At 37.7% G+C, this 17,049-nt stretch overlaps 1 protein-coding gene across 1 annotated transcript in view; it reads right to left on the bottom strand.

The window, feature by feature from the left end:
- MAP4K3 (mitogen-activated protein kinase kinase kinase kinase 3) overlaps positions 1-17,049 on the bottom strand; it is an 83,432-nt gene that overhangs the window by 53,415 nt on the left and 12,968 nt on the right. The window contains exons 5-13 of the mRNA XM_009274787.2: positions 14,634-14,681; positions 12,428-12,470; positions 11,696-11,768; positions 8,972-9,103; positions 8,614-8,676; positions 8,449-8,530; positions 8,204-8,314; positions 2,883-2,955; positions 1,552-1,610 (exon numbers count right to left, since the gene is read on the bottom strand). Coding sequence (XP_009273062.1) covers positions 1,552-1,610; positions 2,883-2,955; positions 8,204-8,314; positions 8,449-8,530; positions 8,614-8,676; positions 8,972-9,103; positions 11,696-11,768; positions 12,428-12,470; positions 14,634-14,681 — 684 coding nt within the window. The remainder of the gene's footprint in view (positions 1-1,551; positions 1,611-2,882; positions 2,956-8,203; positions 8,315-8,448; positions 8,531-8,613; positions 8,677-8,971; positions 9,104-11,695; positions 11,769-12,427; positions 12,471-14,633; positions 14,682-17,049) is intronic.

Genomic DNA, 17,049 nt, shown 5'->3' with positions numbered 1-17,049 from the left:
AATTTTTTACGCTGAGGGTGGTGAAACACTGGCACAGGTTGCCCAGAGAGGTGGTGGATGCCCCATCCCTGGAAACATTCAAGGTCAGGCTGGACAGGGCCCTGAGCGACCTGATCTAGTTGAAGATGTCCCTGCCCACAGCAGGGGGGTTGGACTAGATGACCTTTAGAGGTCCCTTCCAACCCAAACTATTCTATGATTCTATGATAACTTGGAATCAGTTAAAAAAAAATCATTGAGTTAACTGATGAGTTTATGGTAGAAACAATGACTTTATTACCATATTTAATAAACACTTGTATAACCAGGACTCCTAAATGATATCATGCAGCTATGTCAAGGTCTAAATGACATATCTGAAATAATTGCTTAAGTCCTATGTGTGATTTGGTAAGCTATTCTCCTCCATCTCAAACAGGCACCAGAAACAGCAGACTACCTGTCCAGCCAGTTGCTGAGGAAGAGCAAGATTGTATACGTCATACACCCAGAGCTAGCTGACCCACTACCAAAGGACAAGGTACCGGGAAGGAGATTTTAATACAAGTACAGAGCAATACAAGGAAATCTGCATCAGAAATCCCACTCACATGTGGTTTGTAGACTATAGAAGAGGAAGTACATTCCTAGGTACACACCCTTCCCAAAAACAACTCAGACCAAAGCCAATGTCCCTCCCACCTACGCACTAAGCCAATTTTTTCACCTTAACACCTGCCTTAGAAAAACAAAGAGAACACAGACGTCTGCAGTAAGGAAGCAAAGGAGTGTCTTTATCCAGGAATGTGTGCCCAAGTGCACAAATGTGGAAAGCAACAGTCTCCATAGAAGAGAGAAAGCTACTGGAATCGTGTGTGTGAGACAGCACAGACGCCTTTTCCCTCACTGCTTGAGTTCTCATACCCCTTGTACTGATGGGTCCGTAGGAAGAAGAAATTGGCAATACACCTTGGTGTATTGTATGGTGGTGTTGGGTCGACGGTTGGACTCGATGATCTTAGAGGTCTTTTCCAACCTCAATGATTCTATGATTCTTTACAGAATATGTCAACTGCCAGACTCAGTGTGGCTCAGGTGTGATGCAGGGCCACAGAAAGATTGTTTGCGTGGGAAAATAACAACCCCACAAAAATCCAATTTTTTAAAATGCATCATACCTCTTTCCCAGGTTCTCAAATTTATTATTTCCATTATCAATCAAGCACAAGGGAAACATTTGAGTATGCACAGTAATTCCACAATTAAAAAAGTAACTCTATAAATAAAGGGAATTATATACTTGGCAATGAGGTATAAAGGAAACCCACAAGACAAAGGGCTGTTGCTTAGCACATACATCACACCTGCCAGAGCCCACAAATAAGCGGTCTTGCTGCATATAGTGTAATGGCACCAAAAAATTTAAGACCAATATGTTACCACTTGTCAGAAAAATTGCTACCAAGTTTAGTAGTGCTAAGGAAGTATGCTACACATCTTGGATTTCTCCTCCTCCACAGATATTTGCAGGGAATAACGTGCAGAGCACAGCCCATGCTGCTTGTTACTCACAAATTCATGATGTGGCTCTGTCTCTTTCCTCAGGGGTGGATCAAATTTTACTTGACCAACTAAAGAGGAGAAAAGGAAAACAAGAATTTAAGTTGGACTGTAATTAGACAAAATTTAGCTCCAAAGGCTTACAAAAAAGAAAAATCCAGTTTAATGAGTGTATCATATCCCCACTGATGGAAACTCCTGACACATGCACATACCGAACTTCTGCCTGCTAGAAACTAATGGGCACAGAAAGTACTCTTCTATCACAATCACCATTTGCCCCACCTACTCATTAGAAGGATCAGGAAAACCATTCAGCAAATAGGGCAGTGAAGGGCACTTCACTCTTTAGAGTGAGCAATACAGCTGTAATTTATAGAAAAAATACATCCATTGTGTGAATTCATTCTTGGATCTGGCCTTCTGGGAGATCCACTAGCACTGAAGAGACCTGAATGAATTTTGGAGACAGCTAAATCACATCTTCTAGGACAGCTCTTTGGCAGATACTCTTTAACACTCCTCCCCTCAATTTTAGTTTAAGAAAAGACAACTAAAGCTCCAAGTATTGCTCTGATTTCATTCAAGCAAAAGAATGACTACAATTTGGAGGATGGAGTCTGCTTTTAATGGTCAGTGATCAACCTCCTCCTTTCCTGATTTCTACATGACTGTTTCAATTCAAAAGCAAAAACTACAACAGAATAATAAATTAAGGAAGAAAAATCTTCCTCTGCCATTCTGTTACTCAGCAGAATTTGGCATCACTCCAAATATCCTTGACTGGAGTGGCATACGAAGCTATACCAATCAGCTCTCAGAAGAGCTCCAGTTGCGTCCTGTTCAATTAAGATGAAGCAACAGTGAGATTTGCTGAAGTGCTGACAAGGGATGTATTCAAATATTTTACACTAATATTTCTTTTGCGTAGTCATCTAGAACCTATAGCCATAAGTGAAACAGTATAAGTTTTTATTTTCCCTATATATCACTAAAAATGTTTCTATATATATCAGATACCCAGAATACCAGTTGAAATAAGTGAATATCAGTGATTATTTTAAGAATGAGCTCCAGTTGCGTCCTGTTCAATTAAGATGAAGCAATAGTGAGATTTGCTGAAGTGCTGACAAGGGATGTATTCAAATATTTTACACTAATATTTCTTTTGCGTAGTCATCTAGAACCTATAGCCATAAGTGAAACAGTATAAGTTTTTATTTTTCCTATATATCACTAAAAATGTTTCTATATATATCAGATACCCAGAATACCAGTTGAAATAAGTTAATATCAGTGATTATTTTAAGAATATGTCATGTTGTCATATTACACATACTTACAGTTTATTTCAGAGCGTGTCTTTTCTTCTCTCACATTTCTACTTGTCGAATGAATTCTATGAGGGACAAGAGGCTAGAAGAGAAAAATAAAATACTTCAATACCAAAATATACTCATTTGAAACACTGTATTGTGTACCTAGTTTTTAGCAGGTTTCTTTAGCATAATATCAAAAAAGAAAGAAAGAAATCAAGCGGAAGCTAAAAATAAAGATTGCATGTATGTTTTTGTACATTAAAGTTGGAATTATTCGGAGACAGTTTATCTGTAGAGTGTCTTCAACTTCAAGATAAGGTTTTTAAAACACTGGATTTGAGCAAATAAAGACAATGCTGGCCAGCGTTTGTCTTTGCTAAGATAACATTTCCTTTTCGCACCTTTCAGTTTAAGGGTATCGGTAGTTTCCAAAATAAGCAGTAAGACTAAATCTGACTTACTGGCAGCATTTCCTTCATTTAGATACCCCAATCATTTTCCCAGCTTCTAATCTAAACGGATTCCTAAAAAGTCATCAGTTAGTTTCTTTAAGTAGATGAGAAGTTAGCCTGAGGTTTTCAGAGCTGAATAGAAGGGAGTATTCCTGGTACTCTTGTGCTGTGTGGCAAGAGCGATGCCATCATTTCTACAAATTCACCTTCATATTTATGTTCAACTTTTATCTTTTCCCTGGATTTCCATTTACTTCTTTATAGGATAAAGTGACATGAACTTTAAGACTTGGCTTTCTTTTCATTACCCCTGTTGGATTTTCTCTCTTCTTTCTACATCCCCTACTGCAGGTTTTCTTAGAAACTATAACTTAAGGTTCCTTAATGAGAGTACAAGACCAGCTGACTGCTGTATACAATCAGGCCCCAAAATTAGCAACATAAATCCTAACAGTGTGCTCTCAGTATGTCCTCTGCAATGCGATCTTACTCTTTAGAAAAAAAGTTCATTCTCCATGATGTTAGCCCAAGTAATCTCTGAAAAGCGCATGTTCACTATGTTTCTGTGTTGAATATGTGGCAGCAAAACAATTTTTAATTAAAGCAATCTGACACAATAGTGTCAGAAATTTGATGTGCTAGTATGTTAGCTTTGCTTTTATATATATTATAATCTTCACTTGGCAACTTTTGACTACAAAGTGATGACAGAGTTAGAGAATTTCAACTGCTGTACTATCAAAGAGTCATGAGTAGCTCAGCAACTGTTTATCACTGAAATATTATCTGAAAGCATTATTTCCCTTCTCCCTTTTTCATCACACACTACTTCCTTGCTTTATATTAGGATCCAACACATATGTACATAGTGTTTCACCTCCCATTTATGTTCACTTCGGTATTTTTTGAAACTGGAGAGACTTACAGATTGTGGGTATGTATTTTCTCCCATGTATCTCACAGGCAGTTTTTTGTTTCTTGTAACTTATGCCAATCCTCCCCTTCCTCAGTTCTGGTTTGTCTATCGTGCATCCTTTTGAGCTTTAAAAACAGTTTGCTATAGCTCAGGAGGCATTTCAAGGTTTGATCTGGTTTTCTATTTCAGTATTGCAAACACTCTAAGTGCTAAAAGGTTGCTTATTTATAATCTTTTGTTAAGAGGCATTGCCCACTTGCACATGATGTGTGTGCATATGTAATGCCAGCACCAGGAGCCCTACTGTAGTGGGGGTGGGAGGTATTTTTGCCTTTGCAGCGATATTGTGCAAGTTCCTTGCATCCTGCCGCAGATGTTTGTACTGCACAACAGGCAGAGCCTGCCCTCACACCTCCTTCCCCATGACCACAGAATTACTGGAAGGAGTCAAATCCTCATCTCTCAGTCATGAGGACAAAGTCCTCAAGTCACCTTGAAAGACCTACGCTGACAACAAACCGATACAAACAGCTGACATCTGAGCTGTGCAAGAGGACAAAGGAATGTAGGTTAACTTCCCGACACGAATGCCATTTGAGCACAATTTTAATCATGGTACATATTTCAAGAGCAATCTTATCCCCAAAACTTACAGTGTGCTAAGGATAAAACATGAGCACTTTTCTCTTTGCAACCTTTTCCGCTAATATCACATCTACCATGAGTCACTGTCACAGCAATGCGGTGAATAGGCAGTTGCCAACATCTCCAAATGTTTATTCTTAAGGGAGTGAAAGCAGAGTCCCAAATGGAAATCCTGTCTTTGACTGAATGGGAAACCAAATTAGGTCCTCCATGAGTTGGGGTAGAGAAAAATACTTAAAAATGTCAGTTACAGATATTGCTGCCAAATGAACAACAACTGTATCAAGGGAAGACCTTTCTGATTATACCCAAATAACCTGATTGCATGTTTTTAGTTTTGTTTTTACACATTAAACATTTCACCTTTGTCTGAGTTTAGAATGATTTAAAGATGTAGCACAGCACTCCTGAAAGAGGTGGCAAATTCACATCTTAATGTCTACCTCACCCACACAACTCTGCGGACTATCCAAGCAGTAACAGGTAGCACCCCCATAAAAGCAGCATAGGCCAGGTGAAGAGTTGCCATCACAGTGGGCGGTAGACTTGCCTTCAAAGACCATAGCCAGAAAAGCTCTCTAGCCTCAAAAACAAAAAAACAAAAACAAAGAACACACCCACCCAAAAAAACCCCAGACAAAAACACACCCACCAAAAAAACCCAAAACACAAGTACCACCCCCAGCCCCCAACAACCAAAACTCTAAACAAACTGGGGAGCAGGTCTGAAGCTCAAGATTCTCACCAGTGTTGTTTGTACCATGTTATGTTATACCATGTTATGTTGCTTCTTTCAATTTTTGATGGATGCATTCAGGTGATTGCCACAAGTATAGGAGTGGTCAATGCCCAAGTTCGGATTAACATCTCCAGCTACCTCTGTGAGCAGGCAGGTATTAGAGCAAGTTCAACCATGTATAAAAGGAGCATGTACACTTCTTATTCCCTTTGGTTTATTATAGGAAAGACCACAATGCCAACAACTGCTTTGCCTGTGGCAGGATTCTTCATCTGAAATACAGACCTTGCTCAAGATGCATCGGATAATTCATTATCACCTGCTTTATTCACAGAGGTAGGTTCTAGGCTTGTTTATTACAAAATAAAATGTTTTCCTAAGTGTCACTATCAATCTCATTTTGCAGGTGGATTAAATGCCTCAATGGAAAGTTATTTGGCAACATGGTTAGGGGAGAAATAAGAAGAGAAATCTAAGTTGTCTAGCCAATGAAAATGATCCAGCACCACAGAGAACAGTGTTTGAAGCTCACTGGAGAGCTCAAGGCCATGTGATGAACCATGATGGAGAAGTATCATTATGCATAGCACAGAAGCCCATGAATGCAGCAGGAAACCCTCAGCAACGTAAGATAAACAACAAATGAACTAACATCTGGAAAAAAATACATATCAAAACACATGCAAGCAGTTTGTTTGTCCTCCGTACTGTCAGCCAGCCCAGCTCCTTTATAAATGATGAAAATATGCATTCTCTCTGATCACTGCTGTGAGGTTGTTTTCTCTTCATTTTCTCCCCAGACAAGGCATATCTTTCTCCCCTTATACCACACTTCATTATGGGATAACCGATAAGTAATACAGTAGACAACAGAAGAGCCTTCTTAATGCTAAGTCAGAAGAGACATAAAAGAGCGAACACTATTTTGAAAGCTACAAGTTAACTGTCAATAAATGTGTACTGAAGCGACTCATACAGGAAGAGAAGAGAGATTCTCCGCCTGAGTGGCCCAAAATGAAGGCCAAGATTCTTACCAAAAAGATATACCAGTGACACAGGGGAATGGCACATCAGGGTTTCAGTACAATTTCCAGGAAAGCAGGGAAGACTCACAGGGCAAGCTACTCTGATCTGAGCAGCTCACTCACAGGAAGCACACTGAAAACAACTACCTTTCTTCTCATGACAGCTCATGAAAGCTTTGATTTTCTGGGTTCTACAGAAATATCGCTTTAATGGGCCTCAGAGATCTCTATCATCACTGAACAGACAAAGAACTAAAGGACACCTGATCCTTAGAGCTTATGGTGAGTAGAAGATCCGAGTTCCTCAGTGCTGTCTCCATCAGGAATCAGACAACTTTCTCTTAACACTGACATGAAAGTCAACCATGTTAAGGGTTTTCTTGTGTGTTTAACTTCCCTAAATGTTTTTTTTAACAGAAAAATTTACTAAGTGTGCTCCACTATTTGCAATTGCTTTTAAAAGTACTGACTATTCAATCCTTATGCCTATCTCTCCTTCCCTCCCATTTAGGAAATACGTAAACATTGCACTCTACGATACAAATACAAAAGAGACATCTATTTCACTTTGGCTTCTTTCCACATTTATTTATTTCAACTTCTAAGGAAGACAGACTCGGTGCACGTCAACTTGTCTTTGCTGTTCCAGAAGGTAAAAGCTCATTTAACTTGTAAAATCTGAAAAGTAGTATGTTAAAGTAGTTGTTTCTTTTAAGTTTATTTTCCTTTGAAGGCATTTTTAGACTAGTTTATCCATTAAAAAAAAGTAAAACACAAGTATGTAATTAATGAATCAATGGCATTTGTGTGGAAAGGATTAATTTTTTTCCCCCAAAAAAGAGATCATCCGTTAGGGAACTGTAACATTTGAGAAGGCTTCACTAACACAGTTAAGTACGAAGACAGGAAGCAGTAAGAGAATATCTGTTTTCTCTTATTTATGAAACACTTCAGTCCTGCGCTGTTTATCATCTTACATAAGCGTGCTATCTTTTCCCAGCTATTAAAGCAGCAAATCAGAAACTTTGCCTTTGACAAAACCATAACTGAAATCAAGTTTCAGAGTATTCCAAGATAGAAAATATAATCTGCAAGAAATACATAGCAAACCATTTGACAAAAACAACTACAGGATCATTCTCCTCTTCTCATAAGAAAGTAAATTAGGAACAAAAGAACAAGTCTACAGAGGTATAAAATTATTTTTATGAATGCTTTCTTTTGATGAATGGAAACATAATTCCACAAAGAAACAGAAAGCAGAACGCATGACAGAACTCAGGACTGGAGAAGTAGTCCACATTTACTGTTGCAAAATTGTTGAAGGACAACAATAAACAAAGTTTTAAAGTGTTTACATCTCTCTCTCTTTGAGCTTCTCTCCCTCAAATATAATGAATTTTGGTAACTGCCTGTACATGTGACAGAGCAGCACCACCAAAAGCAAAAGCAACCCTTGAGACTATTCCCAGATCACGAAACATTCTGTGGCTCAATAAATCATAATTATTTAGTTTTGTCAGAAAACGAAAGCTTAACCTGATTCTATGACTAAAACATATTCCTACCTCAGGATCATCATCGTCAAAATCATGGTAAGTGGAATGATCAGGATTATTCATTTTATCCAAAAGTTCAATAGCAAGACTTCGATTTAATGGCTGGGTAACAAAAGGATGCTGAAAGATAGAAGGAAAAACACATATTAAAATTCCAACCACTCATATTAAGCATATTTTAATTTTATAACTTAAAAAAAAAATCCCATATATATTTTTTACCTGTAAAAAAAATCCCATACATAAATTTATCCCTGTAGTAACTTTTCAGCTGTAGGTCTTTTTTTAGGATTTTTTGTAAGTGCCATTTTCACAAAATGATGGAAACTATTGGACCTGTAAAATGAAGTGGTGAATGTTAGAATCAATTGCCCAGTGAAATACATGATCATTGTCTACTCAAACAGAAAAGTACTTACCATTTCATTTTGTCCTTTAATTTAGGAGGCTGGAAGTTGCTTTTCGTCATTAGAAAAAGTGCTCTGAAAAAAGCAACAGTATTTGTGGTTTACATTGCAATATATATATATGATATGAATTATTAAATACAGTATTTAGTTGGCAGGACGAAGTCCATTAGTTTAAGAGATGCTACCAGGACAACATTACACATTTATGCACCAAAGAGTTGTTACATTTTCTATCATGTACGTTCAGAACACTTACAACTCAATACCCTCCCAGTACACCCAAACACCTGAAGCACACATAGCCACTACTCCAAATGGATTATTTACGAAGCTGTATTTACACACCAAGCTTTAATCCCTTACTAACCTCATTGGATGTAGGTCAAACATTGGAGGCTGAAGTTCAGCAAGCTCTATAGCAGTTATTCCAACTGCCCACAGATCACAGAGTTGGTTATAGCCACCTTTTCTTTCTACTGCAGCAACTTCTGGCGCCATCCTAAAGGGTAGAAGACATTTTTAGATAAACTTCGCCACAAATCAAATATTCTTCTGTACGCAGCAGTTTACTACTCTTTTCCCTAAAGCTCTCAATCTATAAGCTCACAGCATATACATTTGTACGTATGGATATACATACCCGTGTGTGTGTGTGTGTAAAAAGTTATGTAACATATACATGAAGTTTTCCTCAATCATCTTCTAGTAACTAATAGGCAGTTTCCAAAACAGCTATTTAGCAGTAAGTGGATGAAACCAGTCTGTCTCAGACTTTTTTGCAGGCACACAATGAACTACCACTCAACCACCAGACCAGGTATAATTATTCAACTACAGTAAAATCCAAATATATCCAAATTCCCACACTGCCCCAGAAAGTGATCAATGGACTTTGAAGAGAAGAATTCTAACAAAAAAAAAGAAAGTAACAAAACGTCAGCTTTCTTGTATCCTGAAAGCATGAGACCTGAAGACTCATTGTCACCTCCACACAGAGCACTCCTCATTTGTAAAGTCTGCCTCACTGTAACGTCAGAGGACCTCATTTAAGTTAACAAAGTAGTTTCACATCCTCAGGTGGCAAAAAATTAACAAACATAACTGACACACCAATAGGAATACCTAAAGAAAATGATTCACTAGGCATTGTCATGTGTTTTGAACGGCCAAAGCAAATTATGGATTTGATTGTCCTACATAATCGTATCAGATGGCAAACATGTTAGTATTTTTTAGCTTTGAACTTTATTAGTCCAGATCACTTGAAAAGTAACAGTGGAAGTGGAGATGTAAGTCAATATAGGTAAGACAGATGAATGTCACTTAATGAGTGCTTCAGTAAAGCATCTCAAATGATGTGTTATTTAAACACAAGACATCCTTATCTGTAGATCTAAGAACATAATCAGGTTTGATGGTACAACTTATTTCAAGTTTGCATAGTTAAACTATATTTACATAAAATTCTTCAAGAGTTCATAAAAAACCCCAATCACTCCAAGTCAAAAAGGAGTGAGTAACCAAGGGTTACTTTAGAAAGACATGGAGGAGGAGCACAAGGGTAAATAGCAGGGTTACTAGAACTAAAGACAGTGCACAGCAGTTTTGCCCTTCATTTCTCTCCAGTCCAAGCACCATAGCCTTACCTGCCCAGACACCTCTAATGATCACTAAAACCTTCACACTGCCTGTTTCCAACTAAATTTTCTTCTCCACGATCTCAACAATTTTGCTTCCTTGCTTCTCCTCTCAAATCTGAGAAACTTTGCAAAGAAAAACTGATGCTTTTCATCAGCATTTAACCTATGTAATGCTTTCAGAGTTATTGTTTAAGGTTATGACACATCATTTGAGAAGCCTGGCACAATTTGGAAGTTACACAGTGATACAGACCAGGACTAAAGTCACCCAGACATCTTCGGAAAGAGAAACACAAACCAATTATACAATCATGACTGATGGGTATTTGTGTTATTCTGAAAAGGAAGCAAATCCATGCCTCGGCATGAATTACACTGCAGAAGAATGCTAAAAATGCTGTGTTTGACTATTTCAAGACTAAATACTTGAATGTAGGGTTTTTTTCATTATATACATTTTTATCTTGTACCTACTATGCTGTCAGACAACAGAATTTTGAATATCTTTCCGGGAAACGTACAACAAAAGTGCTGTTTTACAGTGAAGAATGTATCATTTACTTCAAGGCGAAAGGGAACAACCACTTCCAGTACAAAGAGGAGAAAATAAAATGCTGAGCTTTAGAAAAAATAAATTATGCAAACTAGTTTACTGAGGGAAGAATAAAGATGCAGTATAGATAGAATAGAAATGTATGTTTGAATTCGATCAGTTTAGGGCAAATAAGGGAGAGGGGGGCGGGAAGAAAATGGCTTAAAGGAAACATTTCATAAGTGGGAAAAGAATCTGTGGAGACAAACAAATGAAACTCATTATCAGCTGAAGAGTTGCAGAAAAGACTTATCTAGGGTAGAGGGGAAGAAACACCAAAATGGAAAGTCAGGGAAGGAAAAAAAAAAAATTTAAGATCAGAGTTAAAAACAAGCAAAATTGTTGATAGTTTTTGACTAAATTGAGATACATTAGTCAACAGTGAAAGCAGCACACAGACAGCCTTTCAATTTTTCAGAGAAAATGGCTTAAAGGAAACATTTCATAAGTGGGAAAAGAATCTGTGGAGACAAACAAATGAAACTCATTATCAGCTGAAGAGTTGCAGAAAAGACTTATCTAGGGTAGAGGGGAAGAAACACCAAAATGGAAAGTCAGGGAAGGAAAAAAAATAATTTAAGATCAGAGTTAAAAACAAGCAGAATTGTTGATAGTTTTTGACTAAATTGTGAAAGCAGCACACAGACAGCCTTTCAGTTTTTCAGAGTATTACAGCATTTTCTCTGATACTCAACTAATTCAGGATTTAGCTTAAGTAATACAGATATGATCACTAGAAAGTCTGACACAGCCTTTAGTGATTAGTCTACCCAGAGTGACACAGCATGCTTTTATCACAATTCTTCAACAGTATTATATATGTTACTATTATATTAATGACCAAGTAAAACACAGTTACCAATATGGGGTGCCAATGAATGATTTCCTTTTGGCAATTGTAGCTGTTATCTGTGCAGATACTCCAAAATCAGCTATTAAAAAAAAAAAGCAAAACCAAAGTGACAATTAATAACTGATTTGATGTAATTAATTGTTAATGAACACAAGTTTGGTTTCCCCACTGTAAGAGTTTCTTAAATATACTGGAAATATTTAACAAAAAATAAACAACAAAAGCAAATAATGGAAACTTGGTCTATCTCAGATACCATCGGACCGCTCCTCTCAGTCACCTGCCAACTATGCAGGCTGCACACAAACATGCCTCTCATCAACACAAGAAAGAACAGGCTAGCACAGAAGTCCTAACAGTTACATGCAGTGTTTTAATATGATAAAAACCATCATTTTTAGTATTATCCAAGAGACTCTTTCAGATAACCTTTCAGTGTACATTTCACACTTAAGCACTCTGGATGGTTCATTTTATTAAAAAATTATAGAAACCTGTGATTTGACTTTTCCCTCCTCCTTACAACATCAGAAAGTCTTTTACCTCAGTGTTCCAAAAGTACTCCAATTACTCCTCAGACACTAATCGGATAGTGCAGTTAGATAGTTAGCAAGAGAAAAAGAATTCTGATATTCACTAATTCCTTATATGAACCATTACATCATTAAACAAAATACAGAAGACTGCTTCTTAGAGCACATAAAAATCTGTTAATAACACTAAATTGTATTAACTCACCTAATTTTACATGTCCATTATCCGTTAAAAGAATGTTTGCTCCCTTAAAAAAAAGTAAGCATACTTGAATTAAAATATGCAAATTCCTCTGATACTATATTAAAAAAAATTATGTGAGATCTTATGGCAAACTAGGGGCCAAAGACAAACCAAGGATTGTGTGTTCAAGAAATCTGCAGCCTTACCAAGGAAACGTTTGTGAAATTAGCAAGTTGCCATTCTGTTATATAAAGAAAGTCAGATATACAGGGTTTCTCATTAATTTTCAGTTTAGAACTCTTTAGCCTATGGTACTACAGAGTTTCCATTGTATACAAAACCCTCTCAAAAAGCAGAATGTGAGGATTTGCTCATGCTGATGAATTCTTACTTTCTTCCATTTACACTGACTAAAAGGAAATAGGAACTCTAAAGGTCAAAGCGGAAGTAATTTGATTTTCTTTTCATATGTAGGAGCTGGTTTTGTCTTGTTTGAGAGCCACGATAATTATAATTATAGCCTTAAGGACCTGCCTTGATATGTGTTTAGCAAAACTATTTCTGTCCTTATGCAACAGAGATTCCGTTAGTGCTAGATTTGAAGAGTTCGCTGTTCTGTGACTGTGTGTACCACTCACTTCAGTTCAATAATCAAGACTAACCCGAAGCAGTAGTTGGTACCATAAAATTACAACATAAAAGGACCGAGAACAAACCTGATCTGAAGACTGAAACCAGGTACAGGTTGAGCTAAGCAAAGGCTGGAGCTGGCTAAACACAGCTCAAAATATCAGCACTGCCCACGAAAAACTAGATGGAAAGGCAGCACAGATGGGCCTCCAAAAAAACTTACGTTTTTACAGATTATGGCTTTTCACAGAGAAGGAAAAGTCAGGCCTGCAGTAAATGCAGCTTACTTTGGCAAACATCGCACAAGTATAGTTAATGAGCTTTATAAATGGTGCTTGGTAAATAGTGTGACAGTCCAGTTAACATGCTCTTGACCTTGTTCACCTTTCAAGACTAGCAGGATAGATACTCTAAATACATCTTAGCCACTGAGGGAAGCAAACATAATTCAACAGCCAGGAGATATGCAGATGAAGATAGTATTTTTCCATGCTCATGAAAACAGCTTTTTTTTTTTTTTTAATTCTCAACGTAAGCACTGTAAGCATTTTTTATCAGCACAGTTATTTAGAAACAAGTATCTATGCAGTGTATCCTTACAAGCATCATTTTGCATTCCATAAAGTATAATGAAAAATGTTTAATTTTTGTGTCCAAAGCAATCTTTCAGAAATTATTTTTACGATTGCTCAAAACCTAAATATCCTTCTGCAGTCAGTGAGAACAACTTGGAATCAGGCTGCATTAAGGCATCTACAGTTGAAGCTACTATGTACGCTGCAACCCTAGTCTGAAAAAAACCCAAACCAAACAAACAAAACCAACCCCCCACATAACACAAAGGAATACGATAATTTACTGTCAGATTTCCAGGAGGAAGCCTGCCAAGTTTAAACTGCAGTCTGAGCAAGGAAGAGTTTGGAAAGGCAAAAAGTAGGTAGTAAAACTCCAGGGACAAAGAGTCAACAGGAAGCACCAGAAGGAAACTATAACAGAGAGTGTAAGAGTCTGAACAAGCCACCTTTGATACAGCATTGTTGAGATGAACGTTTAAATAAGTCAGTGTTAAGAGCCTGATTTGCAGCACCCTCCCCAATTTTAGCATGCAAGGGAAGGGACAGAAGTAGTCTCCAAGAACCACACAGAACAGCAGCCACTGCTGTGCAATCTGCTCACCAAGAAAAGAAGCAAGAAGCCAAAGCAATAGCTCTGCTCACTAGCTGGTTCAAAGAGAAGGGTATGTCAAGCTTCTTGGAAAGGTGTGGGAAAGACCAAACCCTTCCTTTTGCACAGAGCACACCCTGACAGCCATCTGAACACATGTTGCTCTGGACACTAGCTGATGCCTAAATTTTACAGCACTGGTCTAAATAAATAGTATGTTTGGCTCCAATTAAAAGAACAAACTATTTCCACGCATGCATTTTAAAGAAAGATTTTTTTTTCTTCCCTTGGGCAGAAAATTTTATTTTATTCTAATAGAAAAAACCCTACATATTTAAAAATATCCCCAAAATTCATACATAACAGTAAAGACCCATCAGAGGTAATGTAGCCTATTTTAAAACCACCAAAATTCCCTTCCATTTTTACTTACCTTTATATCTCTGTGCATTTTTCCTTTACTGTGAAGATAATATAGTCCCTGCATAAATATTTAGATAATAATTTAGTCCAATATTTTTCATTTTATATACATTTCTTATTTAATTACCAGACATATTTAGGATCCAATTCAATCATCTAAATGACTCACTGACTGAAGAACATTCTTACATTTCAGTGTATCCAAACTGCATTTGCAAATTACATGTATGTAGTAGCATAATATCTAAAACACAAAATAGATGGAAAGAATAGCAGTCACCACATCTATTTTAAGAAAAGATAAAAAAAACCCCAACCAAGTTTTCCTCTGGACGTGGTAAGTGTCACCTTTTTAGGCAATTTAAAAGTAAGTAACTTGGTCTAACAGTCTTCTATTCAGCAGTCAGATCACTGGATACCTAGTGCAGATATCTCCTACATCATTACACACTTCAAGAAAGTTTAGAAGCATGCTAGCATGCAGCATTTTGGGTCTAACACGTGAGTTCAACTCTAATTCATGGATTTCTGCAGAAGCACTAGGCTGTCTTTCTGGGTCTTGATGACAGTACCAAAGCATTTTAGGATTCAACATGATTTAGAAACTTTAAGTTTAAATTCTGGAAGAATTCTATGAAACTGAATCCCTTGCATGACAAATCAGAGCACATTACTTTTGACACTCCAGGCTTATCTCTAAAATTCTCTTCCAGGGGTAAAACAACACATAAACATCTTCCTCGCTCTGCAGTCATGAACTTCCATAAAGACTACACTTTCACAGGAGATACCCATGTCAACACAGAATTTTTTTTTTTTTTGCCAGCTCATGCAAGACATCATGGAGTTGATTGCAAAAATAAATTAGGATTGTTTTCAATTATCAGCATTTTCATGGATGGTCCTAAATATACCAACAGGAAAAATGAGGAAACAATTACTTACATGACTTGGTACTTGAGATTTTCAAGTGAACAACATTGTACAGATAGAGAACAGTACCACTGAAGATACAGTTCTGGGGTATTTTTTTGTCAGTTCATGAAAACCTGAATGCAATGCAGCTGGAGTGTTAATCAGTTATGAAATTCAACTTCTTAAATAAACTAAAAAAGAAAAAAACCCCACTCACAGATGTTTTAACCTGTTTCCCTGGCAGAAATGACTAACAATACCCAGTTGGTCCAATGGTTTTTCAGTCCTCTCTGCAGGCAGGCATGCAGACCCAAAAACTGGACTCGATTTGCTTTTGGTACAGTGTAATTAATCAAAGCATCTACCTGACCATTGCAACGACTGGCACTAGCTAGATGAGTCCCATGTACACTCCTCGCATTTAAATCTCTGGACACTACTGGCACAGAAAGCCCAACAACTCACTCATTTTTACCACTGCCCTGGAAGAATCTGAGGTCACCATTTTCAAAACTGAATGTCTGGAGGCAGGTACTTTAAAGGCCATATTTAAAGGACCTATGTTTTCAGAATCAGTCTCACCGATTCCAACCAGAACCGATAGTGAGTGTTTTTTGAAAACAGACCATTTAGTGAGCTTCTAAATACGGAGACCGAATGCTAACTTTAGGCATTCAAGTGAAACTCAGGATTCATGGAGACTGATGGCAAAATTAACATTGGACAAATTACTTCTATGGATGGACAGATGGCCTATATTCTTAGACTTTTTACTAGGAAAAGTGACTGCTGCATTATAAGCTACAACAAGATATCAGAAACCATATACATTATGTTTGGTCAGAGTGTTATAAGCATGTATTTGCAGACAACTTTAAAATATAGGTCCATGGATGGCACTTAGAAAATACATAAGAAGCAGCAAGTTTCCTTCTCACAAGCAATTCACACATATTAACCAAGAAATCTTCCCACACAATAAATAATGACTTCATAAATTCCATTCTAGACTATTACAACACTCCTCCATACTCTGAGAAGAATATGGATTTGATGGATGGACTTTTCGGTGGATAAGGAATTGGCTGGATGGTCATATCCAGAGAGTAGTGGTCAGTGGCTCAACGTCCGGATGGAGATCAGTGACAAGTGGCGTCCCTCAGGGGTCTGTATTGGGACCAGTACTGTTTAACATCTTCATCAATGACATAGGCAGTGGGATCAAGTGCACCCTCAGCAAGTTTGCAGATGACACCAAGCTGAGTGGTGCAGTCGACACGCCAGAGGGACGGGATGCCATCCAGAGGGACCTGGACAAGCTCGAGAAGTGGGCCCATGTGAACCTCATGAGGTTCAACAAAGCCAAGTGCAAGGTCCTGCACATGGGTCGGGGCAACCCCCAGTGTCAATACAGGCTGGGGGATGAAGGGATTGAGAGCAGCCCTGCCGAGAAGGACTTGGGGGCACTGGTGGATGAAAAGCTGGACGTGAGCCAGCAATGTGCGCTCACA

The sequence above is a fragment of the Aptenodytes forsteri genome, unplaced genomic scaffold (assembly GCF_000699145.1).
Source record: "Aptenodytes forsteri isolate BGI_AS27 unplaced genomic scaffold, ASM69914v1 Scaffold272, whole genome shotgun sequence".
Classification (NCBI taxonomy): Eukaryota; Metazoa; Chordata; class Aves; order Sphenisciformes; family Spheniscidae; genus Aptenodytes; species Aptenodytes forsteri.
The sequence above is the reverse complement of the archived record's forward strand: the minus strand, read 5'-3'. Positions and strand labels throughout refer to the sequence as shown.